Source organism: Vipera ursinii (assembly GCF_947247035.1).
Source record: "Vipera ursinii genome assembly, chromosome: 7".
Lineage (NCBI taxonomy): Eukaryota > Metazoa > Chordata > Lepidosauria > Squamata > Viperidae > Vipera > Vipera ursinii.
In genome coordinates, this window is record NC_139521.1 from 47,900,422 (window position 1) to 47,921,979 (window position 21,558).

Genomic DNA, 21,558 nt, shown 5'->3' on the forward strand with positions numbered 1-21,558 from the left:
GCATCATCTTATAAGCCTGTATAATATTTCCTCTACCTAAAATTTTTAATCCCGTCTAATGTCCAGTTTTTGAAATCAAGAAATTGTTTATCTATGTTATGTCTTACAAAAACCAAAACAGGATCTACTTCCCATGAGTACCTGTTTGTACTTTATAATTAATTCTAAAATTTTATTGTAAAAGTTTTAATGTTCCAATTTTGTCTGGACCCTTAGTCCATTTATAACTTTATAAGATCAAGATCTTGTTTAACATTTTGCTATTTATTTCAGATTCTTTAAATTCTTAAGCTTATGATAAAATATTGTTTCATTCAGGATTGAGGAGAGACTCATCCAGCATATTCAAATTTGTCACACCAAAGGCCTCCAATAGTTTAGACATTTATTTCATTTATTTATTTAGAAAATTTGTATTGCCACCTACTCGCACATGATGACTTACATAAATAGAAAAAGTAACAAGAGGAAAAATAATCAAATAATATAAATACCCCCCACCCCAGTGACATTAAACTAGCCATTTGATGGGCTCTATCCCATTCTGGGTTCCACAGGCCTGCTGGCAGAAACAGGTTTTCCATGCCTTCCAAAAGAGTGTTAGAATGGGGGGCAGTCTAATCTTTGAGGGAATGATGTTCCAGAGAGCCAACCACAGACGAGGCCCTTCTTCTGTGTCCTGCCAGATGCCTCACCTTAGGGGACGGGACCCACAGCATTTCTTGCCTCCCCACTCTAGTGGATCAAGTAGATGTGACCAACAAGAGATGGTCCCTCAGATAACCTGGTCCCAAACCATGAAGAGCTTTAAATGTGACAACCAGCACCTTGAATTGCACCCAGAAGCAAATTGGCAGCCAGTGCAGCTCCCGCAGGAGAGGCACCACATATGCACACTGAGGTCTGCACAAACCCATGTGGACTGCTGCATTTTGTACCAACTGGAGCTTCCGGATGCTGTTCAGGGACAGCCCCATGTAGAGGCATTGCAATAGTCAAAATGAGAGGTGACTAAGGCATGAGTGACCATGAGTAGGGATTGTTGGTCTAGAAAAGGGCATAACTAGTGCACAGTGTGCAGTTGCCTTCCTGGCTATGGCTGCCACCTGCTCTTTGAGCAGGAGCCACGAGTCCAGGAGTACCCCCAGATTATGCACAGGGCCTGTTTGGAGCAGTGCCACCCCATCCAAAACCAAAGATAGCAATTCTCCATGAGCCAAAGAACCCCAAGAGCCACATGGTCTTGCCAGGATTCAGTTTCAATCTGTTGTTCCCCATCCAGCCCCTAACAGCCTCTAGGCACTGTGAAAGGGAGGTTACAGCATTGCTTAACTCACCATGGGCTAAGACATACAGCTGAGTATCATCAGCATACTGATGATATCTCAGTCCATGGTGACAGATGATCTCACCCAACGGCTTCATGTAAATGTTAAATAGGAGCAGAGAGAGTACCATGCCCTGCGGAACCCCGCAAAGCAGTGGGTGAGGGCTGCATCTCTAACCCTCCTATTAACACTGACTGAGAGTGGCCACAGAGGAAGGAAGTGAACCAGGATAGCACAAGCCCCCACTTCCTACCCCCTAAACAAAGTGCTTAGAAAGTGAGATTTACAAACCTTTAAAAGCCTTTATCCTAGTTGTAAGCAACCTGGATAATCCTATCTTGAGATAAGATGGGTGGCCTATAAATTTTATGAATAAATAAATAAATAAAATATCATCTCCCAACACCCAAGTCCATGGCAAAGTGCTCTCCTGCAATCACAATGTGAGGAGCAGCTGTCTGGAGCCTATGGGGGTGATCTCCCATCATCTCCTCATCGGTTCCCTTGTCTTTGCTGCAGGCTTCAGTTTGCCATACTTCCCCCAGAAGCTCAATAGCCTTAACTCAATTTAGATTATGGAACTATGGGGATGCAGTTTCTCACATGTTACATAAAAAATTGCCTCTCAGAATGGCAGAGATATAGATACAGATTAAACATTAGAAAGAAATTTTTGGCAATAAGAGCTGTCAATCAGTGGAATCAGGAGTTAATTGCACAGTACCTTTAAAATACCTCAAGGAGTGTTTCTTCCCCTTCAATCAGAGGCTAGATAGTCACCTATCAGGGACGTTATAGTAAATCCTACAACGTGCGTGGGAGTGGACTTGATGACCTCTTGGGTCCCTATGATTTTATGAATGAATCAGGTCTCTTCTACTACCTTAAATTACTTGAATTGCATATTCAGTTACACACTACATATGTACTTTGTCTAGCATCTGTAATTTTTTAAGTAAAGGTAACAGTAGAATTAAAAGAATTTTCAATAATTTTAAAGGTATCATGCAATTAATTTCACATTACACCAATTTAGCATTAGTGAATTTTTAAGCTATACTTTTAAAAAGATTTTTAAAGATTTACCTTCTTTTAATGCTTCCTGCAATGCCATTAACATATGTTGAGTTCACCTAGAAAAATTAAAGAATATTTCAGAAATGTTATTTTCTGAAACCAGATTTATTTGTTCTTCACAGTCCCTTCTTTTTCATTAAGAATATATGTAAACGAACTAATCTGGGTTGGTCACCGGGACCAGAGGTTTACTCTTCCAAATTTTCAAACTTGTGCTGGAGTTCAGTCTCAGAGAACCTTTCTCCAGCAGAGAGTGCGTCTCTGGGCTCCAGCAGGAGTCTTGAAAGCTTGAAACATCTGGTCCTGGTGACCAACCCAGATTAGAACCTGCAACATTATCCTGGAACACATATATTTACCTTCATACGTAAAAGAATTAACCTGCAGCTGCTTCACTTTCCATTGCATTATAAATTTGGATTCATTGCTCTCATAGACAGGAATTTTTATGTAAACGTTCTGCTCTGTGGTCTTCAACAAACAGCAGGGAACCATCTTATTCTAATTTGTTCTTTGCAAAGAAATGGAGTTAGAATACCTAGGTTAATTATAAACTGTTTTGGTCTCTTATATAGACCAGAAAATCAACCAAGTAATAAAGAGTAATGGAATGGAAAACAGGAGACTAAGCTTTCTTAAAAGATATAAATTTGGGCTAAGATATATTCCACTTGCAAGAATAAATAGCAAATTCCTTTATCATTCCAAGAAAAATCCCTCTGAATCACATAGTATCAGGAGCAGATAAAGGTATGATGTTTAGATTTTTTTGACAGTTAAGGTCCCAGTTTAAGACAAATCTACCCTTTTATTCCATGGACTTCCAACCATGAAAGTTAGCACAAATGTGGCTTCACATCACATAGCATTATAGTTCCAGACTCAACAGAATGGAAATTTAGTCTCCATCTTGAATCTGGGAAAGGGAAATTACTGTTAAATATATAAGAAGCGAATTGTACTGTGACAGAGGAAACATGATGATAAAGATTCTCAGCTATTTTAAATTTCATACATGGAACCACTGATTGGTTCAAAATTGGGAAAGGAGTCCGGCAAGGCTGTATACTGTCACCCTGCCCGTTTAACCTATATGCAGAGCACATCATGAGAAAGGCAAGGCTAGAGGAATCAAAAGTTGGAATTAAGATTGCCAGGAGAAATACCAACAACCTAAGATATGCAAATGATACCACTCTAATGGCAGAAAGTGAAGAGGAACTGAAGAGCCTCTTGTTGCGAGTGAAGAAGGAGCGTGCAAAGTTGGGTTTAAACATTAAGAAAACCAAGATCATGGCATCCGGCCCTCCCAATTCCTGGCAAATAGATGGGGAAGAAATGGAGGTAGTGACAGATTTTATTTTTCTGGGCTCCAAGATCACAGCAGACGGGGACTGCAGCCAAGAAATTAAAAGACGCTTGCTCCTGGGGAGGAAAGCCAAGGCAAATCTAGACAGCACACTAAAAAGCAGAGACATCACCCTGCCAACAAAAGTGCATATACTCAAAGCTATGGTCTTCCAGTTGCAATGTATGGCTGTGAAAGTTGGACCATAAGAAAGGCTGAGCGCCAAAGAATTGAAGCCTTTGAACTATGATGCTGGAGAAGACTCCTGTGAGTCCCTTGGACTGCAAGGCGATCAAACCGGTCAGTCCTAGAGGAGATCAACCCTGACTGCTCTTTAGAAGGCCAGATCCTGAAGTTGAAACTCAAATACTTTGGCCACCTAATGAGAAGGAAGGACTCACTGGAGAAGAGCCTAATGCTGGGTAAGGTTGAGGGCAAGGGAAGAATGGGACAACAGAGAATGAGGTGGCTGGATGGAGTCACTGAAGCAGTAGGCGTGAGCCTAAATGGACTCCAGAAGATGGTAGAGGACAGGAAGGCCTGGAAGAACATTGTTCATGGAGTCGCGATGGGTCGGACACGACTTCACACCTAACAACAACAACAACAACAACAACAACAATGCTACCGAAACTTGTGGATATCTTTGAAAAATAACTGAGGCATTTTCACAAATGATACAAATGTGTTTTTTCAACTTCAAAATGGAAATTTGGATAAAAAATTACAGATTGATTGGACTGATACTGATACAGAGAAAATTTTGAAACAGATGGTTAAATATGAGAGCCATTGATTAAAAGAAATCAGCAAAGATATGTTGGGAATAAATTATAGCAGACCAACCTTATTTTCTGAGTAATATTAGTCTGGTAAATCACAGAAATATAGCGGGTGGGCAGCTGGGTCATTGAATGGGTGGGAGGAGGTTGCTGAGCAGGGAGTGGCCTGGCTGTGGGGGACCTGAGGTGTGCGGGTGCGGCACACGTGGGGCAGCTCCACATATCCCCACCAACTGCCTCACTTCACTTCATTGTGGCGGCACATGTCCTATTGCAGCAGCGAGCAACCAGACGGTGGGATGGAGTGGGTGCGTTCTTAAGTAGGGCATATTTTGGGGGTAGGGCTTATATTAGGTGCATGCTAAAAACATGCTGGGGCTTATTTTCTGGGTGGATCTTCTTATTTTGGGGAAAACATGGGACTAATGGTAAGATCTGGCTAATTTTCTAGTACAGTATGATTAATATTATTATAAAATGTAGAATAGATAGTATTATTGTTTCAAATTAACATCTTAGACCAAGGGTCCCTAACTACTGATCTGTGGACTGGTACCAGGCCACAGCATGCCAGCAACTAGGCCGCACAAACAAGCAAAGCCCCATCCGCGGGATGCAGGCAGCACACAAAACCACACCCCTTCTGGTCCATAGAAAAACCTCTCTCCATGTAACTAATCCCTGGTGCCCAAAAGGCTGGGCACCTTTGTCTTAGACTGAAATATTTGACGAAAATTGACACATACCAAAGAGAGACAATATATATGGTTCAAAAGCAGAGTAAAATAATAAAGTACATGTATAGGATTGTAGAATGTAGTTAAACTGCAAAATGTGCAAAAAGCATCTCAGTAAATTTGCTAAAAGCTTGCTAAAAATCAAATTCAATAAACTGCATTTTAAGATGCTTAATACCTAAATCAAGGCATAGTATGAACAATGTACTGTATGTTACTTGCTTTACAGCCCTAATTCAGCGAGCATTCAAACTTACAATGGTGCTAAAAGAATGGTAGTTACAACTCATCTCCAACGTTACGGCCATTGTATTGATCCTGTAGCCACATGATCAAATGTTTTCGTGCTTCACAGCCTGTTCCCATTTACAACCACAGTGTGTGCTTCAAATCACCTTCCCCTCCCCCCCCCCACCCATCTCTGCCCTTTTGGCTATCTGCAGTCTACCACCATTACTCACTCCTGTGCCATAAAGGCCTCGTGAAGGGCCACAAATGCCTCAGCACATTTTGTCAGCAGTAGAAGGAAGAAGATTGCAAAAGTCAACTGGGGGCCAGGGAAGAGGGACTTGGTAGAGTGCAAGGTGGTGCAAAAAACAGATATGGAAGAAGATAAATGGAAGGTGGGGATGGGAAGTGGAGACAAGGGCAGCGAGGCAGGAGAAGCATCAGGTCCTCACCTAATTACTGCACAGTCCTTGCCAAACAACTGTAACTGGGACTGCCAGAACTGCCATCGCTAAGCAATGCCATCATGTCATGTTTTGCTTAATTATCACTTCAGTTAGCAATGGAAATCCAAATCCCAATTAGGGTAATTAAGTGAGGATTATTATATTGACAAACTCTATATTATATACAATTCCTTCAATAGAACACAATTTAAGTTACGAGTATATCGTCCTATGTTTAAAATAACCTTATATTTTAAAATGAATCTGACACAGAATTTAATTTACATAGAAACCTTTTCTGGACTATAATTCTGCCCATGAAAATTATGGTTTCTCTTAACATTTAAGTCAGAGAAAATCTATTAAATTAGGAAGGTTTCTTATTAAATTAATTGCAATTTTTAAAGAATATTACTGCTGTTGATACTTATAACTTGATTTTATTAATGAACTGATGTAAAGTTAATATTACTTAATGTGTTTAATGTCTGCTTTCATATAATTACTAAAGGTAGATGACTGTAATATAATTTTATTAGTATAAGGTTCATGTCATTTTAAACATTAAAAGATATTTATAAAATAAAAACTGCCCCTTGTATGAATAATGTCTTGTTGCTATAGCAGTTGCACTAGCATATGATGTTCATTTCCTGAAATACTCATTGTCTGCTACCATAAATTCAATATGTGCTATCACATTATAATCCATAAATTCAACATTTTTAATAAAAATCCTGCAATCTATAGACCAGGAATAATTCAAAACCAATAACTCACCTATGCATTTTTCAAATTCAAGAATTATTTGTAATGTTTTTGAATATCATAATATAATCTATAATAAAATATAAAAAGAGAGCCAGTTTGATATAGTGGTTAATGCAACTTGCTAGAAACTAGAATTCTAGTTCCACCCCAGCTGGGTGACTTTGGGACTAGTCACATCTCTCATCTGTAGAGAAGAGGCAATGCCAAACAACTTCTGAAATCTTTCCAAGAAAACTGCAAGGACTCATCCAGGCAGTTACCAGGAATCAGTGGTGACTCAAAGGCACATACACAAATGCACACAAATGCTGTGAATTTACAAAAGGACCTTGAAAAATGTTGATAGAGAAAATGAATTTTAAAAATCCTTCCAGAAGCTCTGATTAATATTCAGTTGCAGAGTACTCATATAATAATAGATATAAATTACTATATTTCCTTTTTTGTTAGCTTAAATGAATCATCTCATTTTATCTTACCTCTGCTATAAGGACAACTATCACACAATTTTTCTTCTGATATTTAGACATTCCATTGAAAAGGGAATTCAATGTACTCATCAAATAACTTTCCTTTTTTCTTCGCACTGATGATATACCAATTACTAGGAATACTAACATACAGAAATTATTTTATTTTATGTAATAGCAATATGTAAAAGCAACTGTTTATAAAAGCAAAAATTATTATTATTATTTGGGAACTGTACAATATTTTTTTGAAGAACATATACAGGTAGTCCCCAACTTACAAAAATTCATTTAGTGATTGTTCGAAGCCCTGAAAAAAATGACTTATGACTATTTTTCACATTTACAACTGTTGCTGCATTTCCATGGATACAGGATCAAAATTCAGATGCTTGTCAACCAACTCATATTTATGATGGTTACAGTATCCCAGTGTCAGTGATCACCTCACCTTTCGTGATCTTCTGACAAGCAAAGACAACGAGGAAGCCAGATTCACTTAACAACCATGTTAACGACTTAACAACTATTATTCACTTAACAACAGTGACAAGAAAAGTCGTTAAAATGGTGCAAAACTCACTTAACAACTGTCTCACTTAGCAACAGAAATTTTTAGCTCAATTGTGGTCATAAGTGGAGGACTATCTGTAAAAAGAAATGAATATAAAGTGTATGGATAGTATCTTGATTATTATTTCAATAATTCATAAATAACATCATTTTTCATAGATCCTTCATTCCTTGATTTTTCAATTTATAAGCTACATATACCCAAGAAATCTATCTTGTATTATTTAGGTGCTTTGCAGACATTACTTACAAACTTTCAAGTTATGAACTTTCATCAATACAAAAAAACCTGTGCACAATCCAATTTAGAAGGTCCCAAAGGCAGGAAAAGGCAGGAAAGGGTTAGTTTACAGCACTCCACATATGTTTGTGATGCACCATAAACTAATGTTTTCCCACCTTCTTCCAACTTCCACTCACAACTTCCACTTCCTGATCTGTACTCATACACTCAAGTTCGTTGCTAGTTAAGTAAGGTAAGAGCTGTATACTGCACAGGTTTTTTAAACTTGTTTGGATTTACAAACAAATGGACTTATGAAAAGCCTCTCAGAGCCTAACCTCTTTGTTAAGTAGAGAAATATCTGTATTTTGAATTACCTCCTGATGGTCTTGGAAGGTTTGTCATTTCTTATAGATATCAGCAGGAAATACTGTGCATATCCTGATAATATCGTATTTTCACCATCCCAACAGAAGTCTACAGTAGCTTTGTGATAAGCTGTTGATAATACACACTTTTATGGAAATTAAACACTAGTAAATTAACGTTGTATAATGTGTGATCTGATCTGGAAGAAGTAGGACTAGTGTGCTACTGAGTCAAATACATTATCAAGAAATTTGGGCAGTTTGTCACCTTTCAGCTTAAACTTTCACTTTAGTTACTGGAAGAATAATAGGATAATAGCAGTTCTCTAAGCAGTGTACTAAATGAAAGGAAAAATGTAACAGTCCAAGCTTATGTATTTTGTTTTCATCTTGAACTTGGGATTTTAAGCAATTCTCTAATAGGGATTCTTCATGTAAGCAACTAAGTGCAACACACTTTCAAATGTGGACATACTGTATCATCTCTTATAGTCACAGATTTGTTTTGATTGGATATGTACACTCAAATGAATAATGTAAAAACAATGCTCCTTTCCTTAAAGAAAACTGCCCAGAAACTTTGATGTTTTCACAATTACACAATTAACACACATGCAAACACTCTCTCTTCTCTTCTATATTAAATTTTATTCTCACCCCCAGTTCTACTCTGCCCAGTTATGACTTTTGGGTAAATAGCATCTTCATTTTTCTGGAGATGTGGCAGATAGTAGCAGATAGTTGCAGGATGTATTGAGAGCTTGTTGTTCAGGACTTTCCACTCCATGTAATCTTTAAAAAAAAAGAAAAAGGAGTTACTGATAATCCAAACATAAACAATGAACAGTCTACAATATCAAGATTCCATTCTCAAAGTGCTGATACAATCCTGTAGTATGATAATGTGATAGAATATCAAGGGTGCATTCTATACATAGCAAAATGTATTATGATAATTTAGCAGATTTACCTCCAAGTTACTGTCTTCCAGAAATTTACTGTAATTCCCACAATACATAGGCAGCATGGTTAAAAACTGGGAATTCTACAAATTTAGTACCAGTGTGTGTAGATGACATCAAATTGGGATAATATTACATTATAAGGCTGCTATTTTTATGCAGGCTTTTCTTGGTCAAATATTAAATTTAAAACTTATCCATCCACTAGTCCTATTTTGCACATTGCACATGATTAAAACTGACCTTACAATGTACTTTTTAATCCTTTCTCTTGATGGAACTGACCCTTAGCAATAATATGTATAAAACTGAAGATGTGCTATGTATATTTCCGATGCTAGCACTGTGCATCCATTTGAGATTAATGTTGCTAGAATTGAGAATCTTATACAGTACAAAGAAGAAAGGAAAACAAGACATCATTTTATATGCCATTTTATAACAATTTTACATTTTCCCCTCTAAGTAAATAATAGTTCAGTGCAAGAAAACATGTTTTGTTTAAATAAACAATCATTGGGTCTGCCTATCTCAGATATAAAACCTAGGGGGCAAAACCGCTGAATACTAGAAAGCAAATATTAATTAGAGAAATAAAGTGATTAATGAAATATTTTCACAAAAGTATTTACCGTATTTAGTGTTTATATACACCACTGGATTCAATCAAAAAAAATTTCCTAGCAGTTTACAGAATAAAAATATAAGAACATCAATAAAGCCAATGGTACACAAACAGCTATAAAGCAGTAAATATTAGTGACCATTCTCACAAATGTTCTCCAGATCAACTCTGTTTCCAGATGCCTACAAATGATGGTGCCAATCTAATTTCAAGAAGGAACGTGTCTCATAACACAGGACCTACAGCAGAACAACACTGCCTGTAAACTCCAGCCCCTTTTACCTCTATTATAAGGGAAGCCATTAAAAGATATTGGCAGGGGGCTTGCACTAGAAAAGCTGGGCAGGCCACCTCTATGCCAAAAAGGCAGTTCTGTAAGTATCAAGCCATATATATTTTACAGATCAAACCAGTACTTTGAATTGCATCCAGATACTTTTTAGTATCCAAAGCAGCATCTGTAAAATCAATATTACACTGCTACAAATCATGGAGTTATTCTTTCAGGGAAAGTCTCTTCAAAGGCTATCACCACAGTTTACAGTCATCCTTTCTACAATTCTGTCTCGCCCGGGTTCAGTTTAGCTTGTTTTGTCTCATCCAGATCCAAACAAACTCTAAGCACCAATTCAAGACTGTAGCAACATCTCTGGCTCAGTCCAGGATAAAATTATGTAGGATGTACAGCTGTAGAGGACAGGAAGGCCTGGAGGAATGTTGTCCATAGGGTCGCGATGGGTCGGACACGACTTCGCAGCTAACAACAGCTGTAATGAGTACTGATATTGATTTGTGGAAAGATTTGGAGTATATCATAAAGACAGCTATCTATAAGAATCTGGAAAGCAGTGTGGTAGCTACCAGAAGTCAGTTGGAATTGTCAAAACTGAATCTAATTTGCAAGCTACGTAATGCGGGTAATGTGAAAGAAATGGCGACTACAAGAATCAGTTCTAAAACTTCTATTTTTTGATACTTTTATTAATGAGTGGGATGAAAATATGGAGAGAAGGCTAATAAGATTTTCATAAGATACAATATTGGGAGAGGTATCTATTATCTTAGAAGATAAATAAAATTCAAAATGAGAGGCTAAACAAATAGATAAGAGTAATAGAATGAAATGAATTAATGGAATGCAATGCACTTTGGGCTACATCAACCAAAGTGTAATTTTCAAACGATGGGAAGTAATCACTCCATTGTATAGTGTTTTGTGCTTTGATCAGACTCAGGAGTCACTGGGTGCATTAAATTGCATTTGCATAGCACCAGAGGTCACAATAAAGTTCAAGAGGACTGAGACTTTGTCCAGTGGAGCAGGATAGTAGCCTACCATGCCTAACAGTACATGAATACATACAACTAAAAATCTAAAACAAGAAGGCTGCTAGATAATATCTACCTACCCTAACTCTGTGAAATGGCTTGTTGTGAGGGCAACTGAACATCTCATCAGAAAACAGCAGCAGTTCATCCTTGGTAAGGATGTGATTGCAATTTTACTTAAGAATGTCTGGCTTAATTCAGTGCAATACTTGTTTTGCAGCTGTCTTTCTTGGTACTCTTTTTAAACTTGGATATAGGTAGTCCTCAACGTATGGCCACAATTGAGCTGAAAAATTCTGTTGTTAAATGAGACATTTGTTAAGTAAATTTTGCCCCATTTCATGACCTTTCTTGCCACAATTATTAAATGAATCGCTGCAGTTGATAAGTTGGTAACCCAATTGTTAAGTGAATCTGGCTTCCCCATTGCCTTTGCTTGTTAGAGGGTCACAAAAGATGGATCACATGACCTTGGGAAACAGCAGTGGTCATAAGTATGAACCAGTTGCCAAGCTTCTCAGTTTTGACCACCTGATCATGGGGATGCTGCAAAGGTCATCACTATGAAAAACAGTCATGAGTCACTTTTTTAGGGCCGTTGTAACTTTGAACTGTAACTAAACAAACTGTTGTAACTCAGGGACTACTTGTACTGTCCTATTTGTAAGCAGATTGCTAGTTTACAGGGACAGCTTGCTTGTCTAAACTCTATTGTCTTTACTTCGTGTTCTTCAGGCTGGAATTAGGTGGCCAACTCAGCTGGCGTGTTCTACTAAGCACACCTGCTATCAGCCCCCCCCCACCATAAAAACCTAGCAGGAGAAAGGCAGTATGGGCAACTGTTGAATATGGAAGAGTGAGAGCTGTGGATCATAAACATGAAGCTTTTGGTGTGTCCCTGCATAATAGATACAGTGCCCTTGCTGAACTTAATAGGGATACTAAGGTGTCAGGGTCAGCTGTTTGTGATGACAATAATGACTCAATAGAGCAGGGGATTGTGGTCCGTGAGGAAGAATGTCTGCAATCTTGCATCCTCTCCTTGTTCAGAGAGGTTTGAAGAACTGATTTTTCATTCTTTGCTCCAGTCATTGTTTCTGCTCTCCATAGAAACATATTTATCTCATTTTAATTCTAAAAATATTGTTTGTTTATCAGAGGTGGATATTATAAAAGTATAAATCAGATTAACAAGGTATTAATCACTGAAAATATCCATGCATTTTACTTCAAAGGTGACTTTAAGACTGGTGTGTATTCTAAATGGGATATCTATGTTAAACTCCTCTAGGTATTTCAGAGAAATCAATAAGCTGCTGACAAAAATATTATAGGGCAGTTAGACCCTAAGGCTCTCCTTTTTAAAATTTTGGTTATATTTTTTATTTTAGTTTTATAAGGGAGTAGTATCTTGGCATTTGATAAAATTTTTATAGTCTTTTGAATAATACATTCAATTAAAAGATTTAAAATGTGAAGTTAAACAATACAAAATAGGACCAAAAATGTCCTAAAACAGTAGACCCTTGATTTAATAGATTAAAAGAGCAAAGGGTATCCATTAAAACAGATTAAAAAACAAAAAACACTTAGAATGCCAAATAAATGCTGAATGGGATTGTTTTATGTGCCAAACACAGCCATGGAGTTAGACTATAATGACATAATTGGAATAGATGATTGATACTGTTAAATTGCTCATGTGCCTCAATATTACATCATTTACACAAAAAAGAATCAGTTCAAACAAATACTACAGTATGTCTTAAATATTAGTTGTCAGCAAATATAACTTTGAAGCTGAAGTAACATGATGTTACTGATGTGCACAATTTGCATCAACCCTGAAAAGCGAGTCCATACAGTAATTGGCTTCTGGTGCTTTCAGTGCTAGCAAGAAAGCCCATTCTATCTATTTTGTTGGTGAAATTATTTAAATGTATCTTATTGAAACCTGGTAAATTACACAATTATTTGTTTATATGGAGTTACAGTGTCTAAGTACATTTCAAAGGAAATGTCCCCTTGGCCCTTTACTTCTGAGGGGAAAAATGTCAGACAGTTTGCCTATTGAGTGGGATGGGGGGAACCAAGTATATGTAAAACGTATAACCTTCATTAGCCTCAAACATTACTCCTGCGTTGCAGGAAAAGAATCAGCCCATATTTCCCTCAACCTCCTCACCCCAAATTAGGAGAAAAATGGAATATGAACCTTCGTGCCAAATTATATCTACATAAGATAGGACAGTGTTTCATACTTGATCATATCTTGAAAATTGATCGCATAGGTTACTGTTTAAAAGAGACACATATGTCTGCAGATATATGATAAATAAGTGAACTGCAAAAGGCCATATCCCAAAATTTGTGTCTGTATTATTCATATATTTCCTTCAAACCAAATAGCTGATACAACGGAGAAATTGAACTGCTTTCTGTAATTGCATTGCAGCAAAGTGTCTATTGATTACACTGAAACATCCAAATAAGAATACTTATTTTAGACTATTTTAGAATGGTTTTTAGACCATTCATTCTCAATTGGAAATACACTTCATCATTGGAAAGAATGCCTGAATTGCAGAGTTGAGTTTTCCTGTAACACTTTTGTGCTGTACAAATATATAGCTGACCACAAACTGTTCAGTATCTAAGGCACAGAAATGTTGGATTCTTTTCTCTTGCAACTACTAAATGTTATTACTCAAGTCTTTACAACATTTTATTAGAAAGTCTTTGCTGTTTCCACTACCCCAACTTCTCAAAAAGATGAGTAAGCCCAAACAATAACTATCTTCATTGCCATTAACCTCAAAAACAAATGGACATTAAGGTGAGAGAAAAGAGCAATAATCTATGCTAAAGCTAAATTTCCAGCTAAAGAGTTTTGGAAGAAGGATGAAGAAAGAAAGTGTGCAGCTGGGAAAACAGATTGTTCTGCATTGTTTTGAGATTAATTTTTTTACTGTACTTTCAGATGTGTTACAGCTGAATTGATAATACACTAATATAGTGACAGTTCTAAATCTCATCTTTGTAGCATCTCTTCATTAGTGATGTAGTTCACAATATGAGATGTGGAGGATTCTTCTCAAGCAGTATTGTTGGAAAACATTTAACTATTTAATCACCTTGGTTGTACACTTCCACGTTTCACAAGCATATATTGCATTTGGTATAACAACACTCTTGAAGAGCTTTATCTTTGTGATAATACTTATGGCTGCTGTAGACCAACTTGGGCTGCTTGAAACGGGACCGCTGCCATTCTAATTCAATAGTTAATGTCCTTATCTGTATCTCCATTAATAAGACATAATGCTACCAAAATAAATAAACTGTTGGATTTGTTCTATAGCCTGGCCACAGACTGTTATAGGCATATTATCTTGAGCACTTCCAACTTGCATAAATTTCTCAAAATTCATACATAAGCCAGTCTTGTTTGCCTCATTATCTAAGCACATGGCTATTCCTTAAAAGGACCCCTTTGTTTCACCAAGCAACGCAATGTCATCTGCAAAATCTAAGTCTGTTAGATGGACTGTTGCCCATGGGATGCTAAAGCTAGAGTAATTTACAAAGATCAGACTTAGAACATTTATCGAGAACTGTGAATGAATGTTGAATGTGGCTTGCTGGCCCGATCTTGTGTATGTCTAAAGACTGTACACTATGTCGGATACCTCCTGGAGGGAAGAGGAATTGAGGACAGCCTCAGAAAACCGGGTGCCAAACACTTAAGGAAGATATTAAGATTATTAATGTCCCTTGGGACGATCCTGAAGATGCTACAATTGATCAAAACCAGTGGAAAACACTTGCTGCCCTATGTGCTCTGCATAGGACCTAATGATTATGATAGTGACAGTTGTGAGAACAGGCAGGTTCTAATTCCAAACTGCAGCAAAGACCCCAAAGTTAAACTGTTTTTTTTAAAAACAAACAAACAAACAAATTAATAATTTTTATAGTACTACAATACAATGTTTAATTTTTTAAAAAAAAAATAGTTGCAACCGAATCTGCAGTAACAGAAGCCCGGTACACTTTAGAAATACGTTGCACGAAGCAGCGGGCTCAATTTTCTGTGCCATTTTCTAGAACTACTTTCTGAAAGGGCTTTACCCGTACTTGGACGTCATTTATATTTCCAGGGGAAAGCTACCGTCGATTGGATGCAGAAGTATCTGCAACTGAACCAAAGTATCGATCGCACCGTCCTCCCTCGAAACAAACCCCAATTTGTACTTTCTAGCTCGCGGCGTGCCCGAGGGGCAGAGTCCTACCAAGACGCAGTAAGCTTTGCTATAACCTCAAGAAAGCAAAAGGGTTTCGTATAGAGCAGTGTTTCCCAACCTTAGGAACTTGAAGATGCGTGGACTTCAACTCCCAGAATTCCCCAGCCAGCATAGCTGGCTGGGGAATTCTGGGAGTTGAAGTCCACGCATCTTCAAGTTCCTAAGGTTGGGAAACGCTGGTATAGAGATCGGTGCAAACCATAAAGGCAGAGCGTGCTCACCGCCTCGAAGGAAACCGGACCCCGAAAGCTAACCGGGCAGGCTTGGCACTGGGGCGCAACCTGAGGCGCCGCTGGCCGAGGAAATGGCACTGGAGGGAGTTAAAAGTTGGAGCGCTCACACCGTTGGTCCGACAACTCTCTTTGCTCTTGCCCAGGGGTCGGCAACCTCGGCTCTTTTATGACTCGTGGACTTCAACTCCCAGAATTCCTGAGCCAGCTATGCTGGCTCAGGAATTCTGGGAGTTGAAGTCCACGAGTCATAAAAGAGCCGAGGTTGCCGACCCCTGCTCTTGCCTAATGCCGGAGAGCCGAAAGTTGAACTCCTCCTGGAGTCCCCCCCCCCACCCCTTCCAGCGGAAAGACGTTGCGCGCAAAGCCCATCTGGACGCCAGCGCAGCTGGAAACCTCACAACAACAGCCCGCTGCTTTTCATCGCTCTCACCTTCCGTCCTGTGGAAGCTGACGTACCACGCCAAGGAGAAGGCTGCGCTCAGGCAGACGCACTTCAGGACGCCTCTCAGCCTGAGCCTCATCTCCCGGCTAGCCTGGGAATTCCGCGGCTGCCCCGCGCAACAATGGCACGTCGCCGCTTCTTTGTTGCCTCTTGGATCCGAGATGCTCCTAGGTGGAGGATGGTCGACGCGGCTAGAGCGCCTTTCCCGCCGCGATTCCCCCCCCCACCCCCCAGGACGGCTTCTTATTGGATATCCCGCCTCTCAGATCGCGCAGGTGTGGTTGCCCGGGGTCACATTTGGCAGAGCACGTATCCCGGAATTTGCAACCGCGGTACCCAAAAGTCCAAGTTGCTGCGCGAGCAACCACTTACTCCCGGTGCAGCTCTTTCGTTCCTTTGGGAATTGGATCACAGGCGCCAGCCAAGTATTACCTACAGCCTACAGCAGGGGTGTCAAACTCAATTTCATTGAGGGTCGCATCAGCATTGTGGTTGCCCTTAGGGGGCCGGGTGGGTGTGGCCAGGATGGGTGTGGCCTACTGGGTGGGTGTGGCTAGAGTGCATATGGCCTACTGGGTGGGCGTGGCCAGCTGTACATGGTTCGCATCAAGGGTGCCTATGGGGGCCTGGGCAGGAGTGGGACAGATCTGAGGGTCTCTGGCAGAAGGAGGGTCTCTGGGCCAGGGCCAAGGCAGTGGGGGCCGTTCCCTCACTGTTTCCAGGATGGCTTCACGGGTCGCATGAAACCACTTCGCGGGCCGCATCCGGCCCCCGGGCCTTGTGTTTGACATGTCTGGCCTACAGGATTCTGGAGTAATCCCAAAGAGAGTCTGTGGAAGTCGAATCAGAGAGGAGTTCCCCACGATATGTCAAGTTGCTACCCCTCTTGCTATCTTACCTTTAGAGAAAATATTTGGCTAGTAATCCTGGCGAGCAAATATGCAAAGAGGATATCAATTCTTTAAAAAAAAAAGATTTTTCTCTTTTTTTTCCCCTATGATTTTTGGACATTTATAAATATATGTCAACATGTGAATGCACTATGTTAGGGATCATGTGACCAAGGAATGAGAGACGTGGAATGTAGAAGTCGCAGTATCTGAAACCACTTTCCTAACAACCTCTTTCATAGGAATGCACGGGCAGGGTGGATTTCTTGCTGGAATGTTTTTCTCTGCAGGCTTGATCCGGCTCATTTTTTAATGTGATATTTGTTTTTGCTTCCCTGAACATGAAATGCCCTGTTGTTCAGTGTTTAGATATGCATTTGAATTGTAAGCTACCCAGAGTCACTGACTGAGATGGGTGGCTATGAAAATTGAATAAATATAAATAAATAAATAATATTAATGGACAGATGGATAGGGTTTTGAGGCCGGTGTCTTTCCCTCATTCTGTAGGCGGGAATATAAAACAACTCTTACAATTAAATGTTCACGGAAGGTGTAAGTCTTCTATGTTCACTTAAGCAAAATTAAATAATTTCATAGTAATTCTGCAATCTGAACCTAATTGAAGATTTTTAGCATACCATTTTATAAAAATTATAGGCATTAACAGCAGTATATGTGTAGTTCACGTACAAATGATACAGAAATTAAAGTTCATGTGAAATTTATCAATTTCCAGTGGAACTTGTCAAGTACAGTATCAGAAGAGTTAAAGACCTACATTTCTTACTTCAAGCTTGGTTTCCTAAGATCAAGGCTTATTGTTGCAATATGCATTTTTAAACTGCTAATCATTACTATAATGGAACTTGATGTTTTCTGGTTGAGCCAGATGTATTTGATTGACCACTGTTCAAAAACACCAATACAGAGGATTCTAAGAGTTTTTGTTCTTAAATTTAAATATCTGATTTTCGCAGAATTTTATGTTGTGCTATTTGTATTTATAATTTCTAAGTCATTTCTAATGATAATTTCATATTTTTATGTTTCTACAGTTCAGTTATAAACAGATATAGAGCAGTATCAAGATGCATATATTATCTTCCCATGTAATGTTGGCATTATAGTTTCCAACAGAGTGTTTTAATAGAAATGTGAGACATAATTTGGATTCAAACTAAAATATTTTATGTAAATTATGATTTTTAGCATAGGAACTTTTATGCTATACATTAATATCCTTAATGTGTTTTGGAATTATCTTCCTGTATTAACAATTTACAAGAACAGTTTTACTACCCCTCTTAATAGTCATTATGAATCATACATGATTATTTGTTTATGGTACCCATGAGTGTACTAGAGTGTGTAATGAGTGTGCTTTTGTGGCAACATAAACTGCCTTTCCTATACAACTTGCGCGGCAATTTCTAGAATAAGAAACCTGTAAGTAAGTAGAGAATAAGAACATTAATTTAAAGGAATCATATTATTTGATATCTATCTACTTTGGTGTTCATGGCATACATTTCATAAACACAAAATTATTAGTATATAGTAATCAAACTAATATTTCTGAGGCACTTATATTGTGGAATAGTATACACACACACACACACACACATATATATATACCGGTATATATTAAATTTAAAAACTGGAATCCCAGGTGTAGACATTTGAAGTTAGTAAAAAATGAACTCTGGGATATAAGAGAAAATTCTTCTTTATTGCTGAGCTTTCGCCAACAAGCTGTTGACATCATCAGAGCAAGGGCTGAATGACAAGGGAGTCAGTACATACACTTGTATGGCAGTTATAACGGTCAAATTGTGGAATGTGGGTGTGGCCTGTTCGTGACAAGCTTGCTCGTTTATAATCACAGTGGTTGGGGCTTTGCTGGAAAAGGCCGGTCTCTGGTTGATTTTTATCATTCATATATATGTTAAATGTTTGTTAACTATTTAGATTATCTTGCTAGGCCCCAAACATGGGACAAATCTTATTTCCTGTTTCAGCCTAACCCAAGGCCATCCACAGGCAGTGGTCACAGTAGTGACAGCTCATATTTGTGTAATTTTTTTTGATTGCTAACAAAGAATTAAAGGGAGACTGATATGCATTTCAAACTTATTTGTTCTCATCAGTCAGCCATACCCTTCTGAGATTCGAACCTGGGCTGATTGCACATTAGGCAGTTGTTTTAACTTCTAGGCCACAGGCTCTTTATCACTTTGTTAGCTGAGAAGCAAGGGAGATATGTGTTAAATGTTAACTAATCTAAATAAGTCTGTGTGGCGGTTGAGTGAATGTCCATCTGACAGCCAAGCCTCTTTGAGTAACTGGCCGCCCTTGCTGGTATCCTGGGCAATAGTCTCCACAGCTGCAAGATCGAACGTATGATTGCAGCTGGCCATGTGCGCCCATACCTGTGAGCATTGTTCTTGCCATCTGATGGCCAGTTCATGCTCATGAATCCTGGTTCTGAGCCGTTTGGTTGTCTCCCCAACATAGTTGCAGTGACAGTTCTTACACTTGGTTTTATATACCACTGAGGATCTTTCTTCATTGGAGAGCAGCTCTTTGGGGCACATTAGTTTGGTGCACAAAGTGTTGTGATTCTGTGTCAGCCTGTGCTCCAGCAGCTGAGTCTGAGGGATCTGAGGAGGAATTTGGAGAACCTTCGGTGTTGGAGGGAGGCTCTGATGCATTGCAAGACTTTCATTTGGAGGAAGACCCTGGCCCATCCAGTCGTGTTCGTTATGAGGCTTAGCTATGTGAGGAGGAGGGTTCAGACTCAGAGGAGTCACAGCTGAATCTGTTTAGAGACGCTAGAAGTGCTGGGAGCTCTGGTGAATCCATACGGCCGGCCCCGACCTCCACAAGTGGAAAGCGAGGAAGATTGCCAGGAGCGTGAATCGGTGTGTGCTCAGAAATGCCAATCTCATGCTCCTGTGCATCCCACTTGCTTGCAGAAAGCAAACTGAAACTGAGCGAGGGAGATTGCCAAGAGCACGAATCGGCACGTGCTGAGAAACGCCTATCTCACGCTCCTGCGCATTCCACTTGCTTGCAGAAAGCAAGCTGCTGCTTGGGACAATAGTCCTCCTAAGAAAGGAGCTAAGTTGTAAAAAGTTTGAAAATGTCTTTTGGATATCCTGCCTTGCCTATTTGGCTGACATATTTAAAAAGCTAAATGAACTTAATCGGTCGCTGCAGGGCCATGGTCATAACATGTTTGTTATGGAAGACAAAGTTTGTGCCTTCCACAAAAAAATCTCCCTGTGGAGAAGACAAGTAGAAAAAAAGGAATATTGCCTCATTGAACTAAATTCTATTGTTGACAGAGGGCATTGAAACAGTGATCAAAAATCATTTGGAAAAATTGCACACAGAGTTTGCATTGTATTTTCCATTCGTGTCAACAGAATGTGATACTAGAATTTGCTGGGTTGTATCACCCTTCATCATGGGCAACGTTCAGAATTCTGACCTTTCCTCTCCAGAGCAAGAGGCACTTATGGAATTGATATCAAACCGCAGTTTGAAGGAAATTTTCAGTGAAAAAACACTGACTGAGTTCTGGAGCCAAGCTGCAAAACTATACCCAGAAGTTGGGGGGAAAGGCTATCAAGGCCTTACTGCCATTTGGTTCCACATACTTGTGTGAGAAGGCATTCTCTTCCTCAGCATGTATAAAAACTAAGGAAAGGAATTGCCTTCAGCTGAAATCTGACTTAATTCTGTCAGTAAACACTCTCCAGCCACGACTGCAAAGATTAATGGCAGAGAAGCAGGCACAAGTTTCCCATTAAAAGTGTGGTAAATTGGTTCACTTTTTTCCTGTTTTTGTTTGGTTAATAAAGTTTTTGACACCTTGCTAAGCCACTGGTGGTACTCGAATATTGTCATGTTCTCTCCTCTGCCTCTGCGCACACACAGGGAGAGCTGTGATTTTCTCCAGGCTGGGGTCTGGGCGGCGTAGCACTGGACAATGGGAGGGAGGGAGGGAGGGAAGGGACAAAAAAGGAGGGAAGGAAGGAAGAAGGAAGGAAGCGACAACGGGAGAGAGGGAGGGAAGGAGGGCACCCACCTCAGTCCCACCCACCCCTCCCCCAGAGACCCATGGATTTCCCCCCCACACAGGCATCCTGCAACCTGGGTGATGAGCTGCCCCCCCCCGACTTTGCTTGTCAAAAAGGTGCAAAAGGTGATCACATGACCCTGGGACACTGTGACCATCATAAGTATGAATCAGTTGCCAAGCATCTGAATGTAAATCACATGACCCTGGGGATGCTGCAACAGTCATAAGTATGAAAAAATGGTCATTAAGTCACTTTTTTCAGTGCCGTTGTAACTTCGAACAGTCACTAAGCGAATTGTTGTAAGTTGAGGACTACCTGTACTTTATCATTT

General features: G+C 39.4%; 1 protein-coding gene across 1 annotated transcript in view; it reads right to left on the reverse strand.

The window, feature by feature from the left end:
* Window positions 1-19,708, reverse strand: part of MGAT4D (MGAT4 family member D) — a gene marked incomplete at both ends in the record, with an annotated part of 57,334 nt that extends 37,626 nt beyond the window's left edge. The window contains 5 exons of the mRNA XM_083368029.1: window positions 2,415-2,461; window positions 7,197-7,330; window positions 9,009-9,143; window positions 14,770-14,837; window positions 19,569-19,708. Coding sequence (XP_083224155.1) covers window positions 2,415-2,461; window positions 7,197-7,330; window positions 9,009-9,143; window positions 14,770-14,837; window positions 19,569-19,708 — 524 coding nt within the window. The remainder of the gene's footprint in view (window positions 1-2,414; window positions 2,462-7,196; window positions 7,331-9,008; window positions 9,144-14,769; window positions 14,838-19,568) is intronic.
* Between the last annotated feature and the right edge of the window lie 1,850 nt (window positions 19,709-21,558).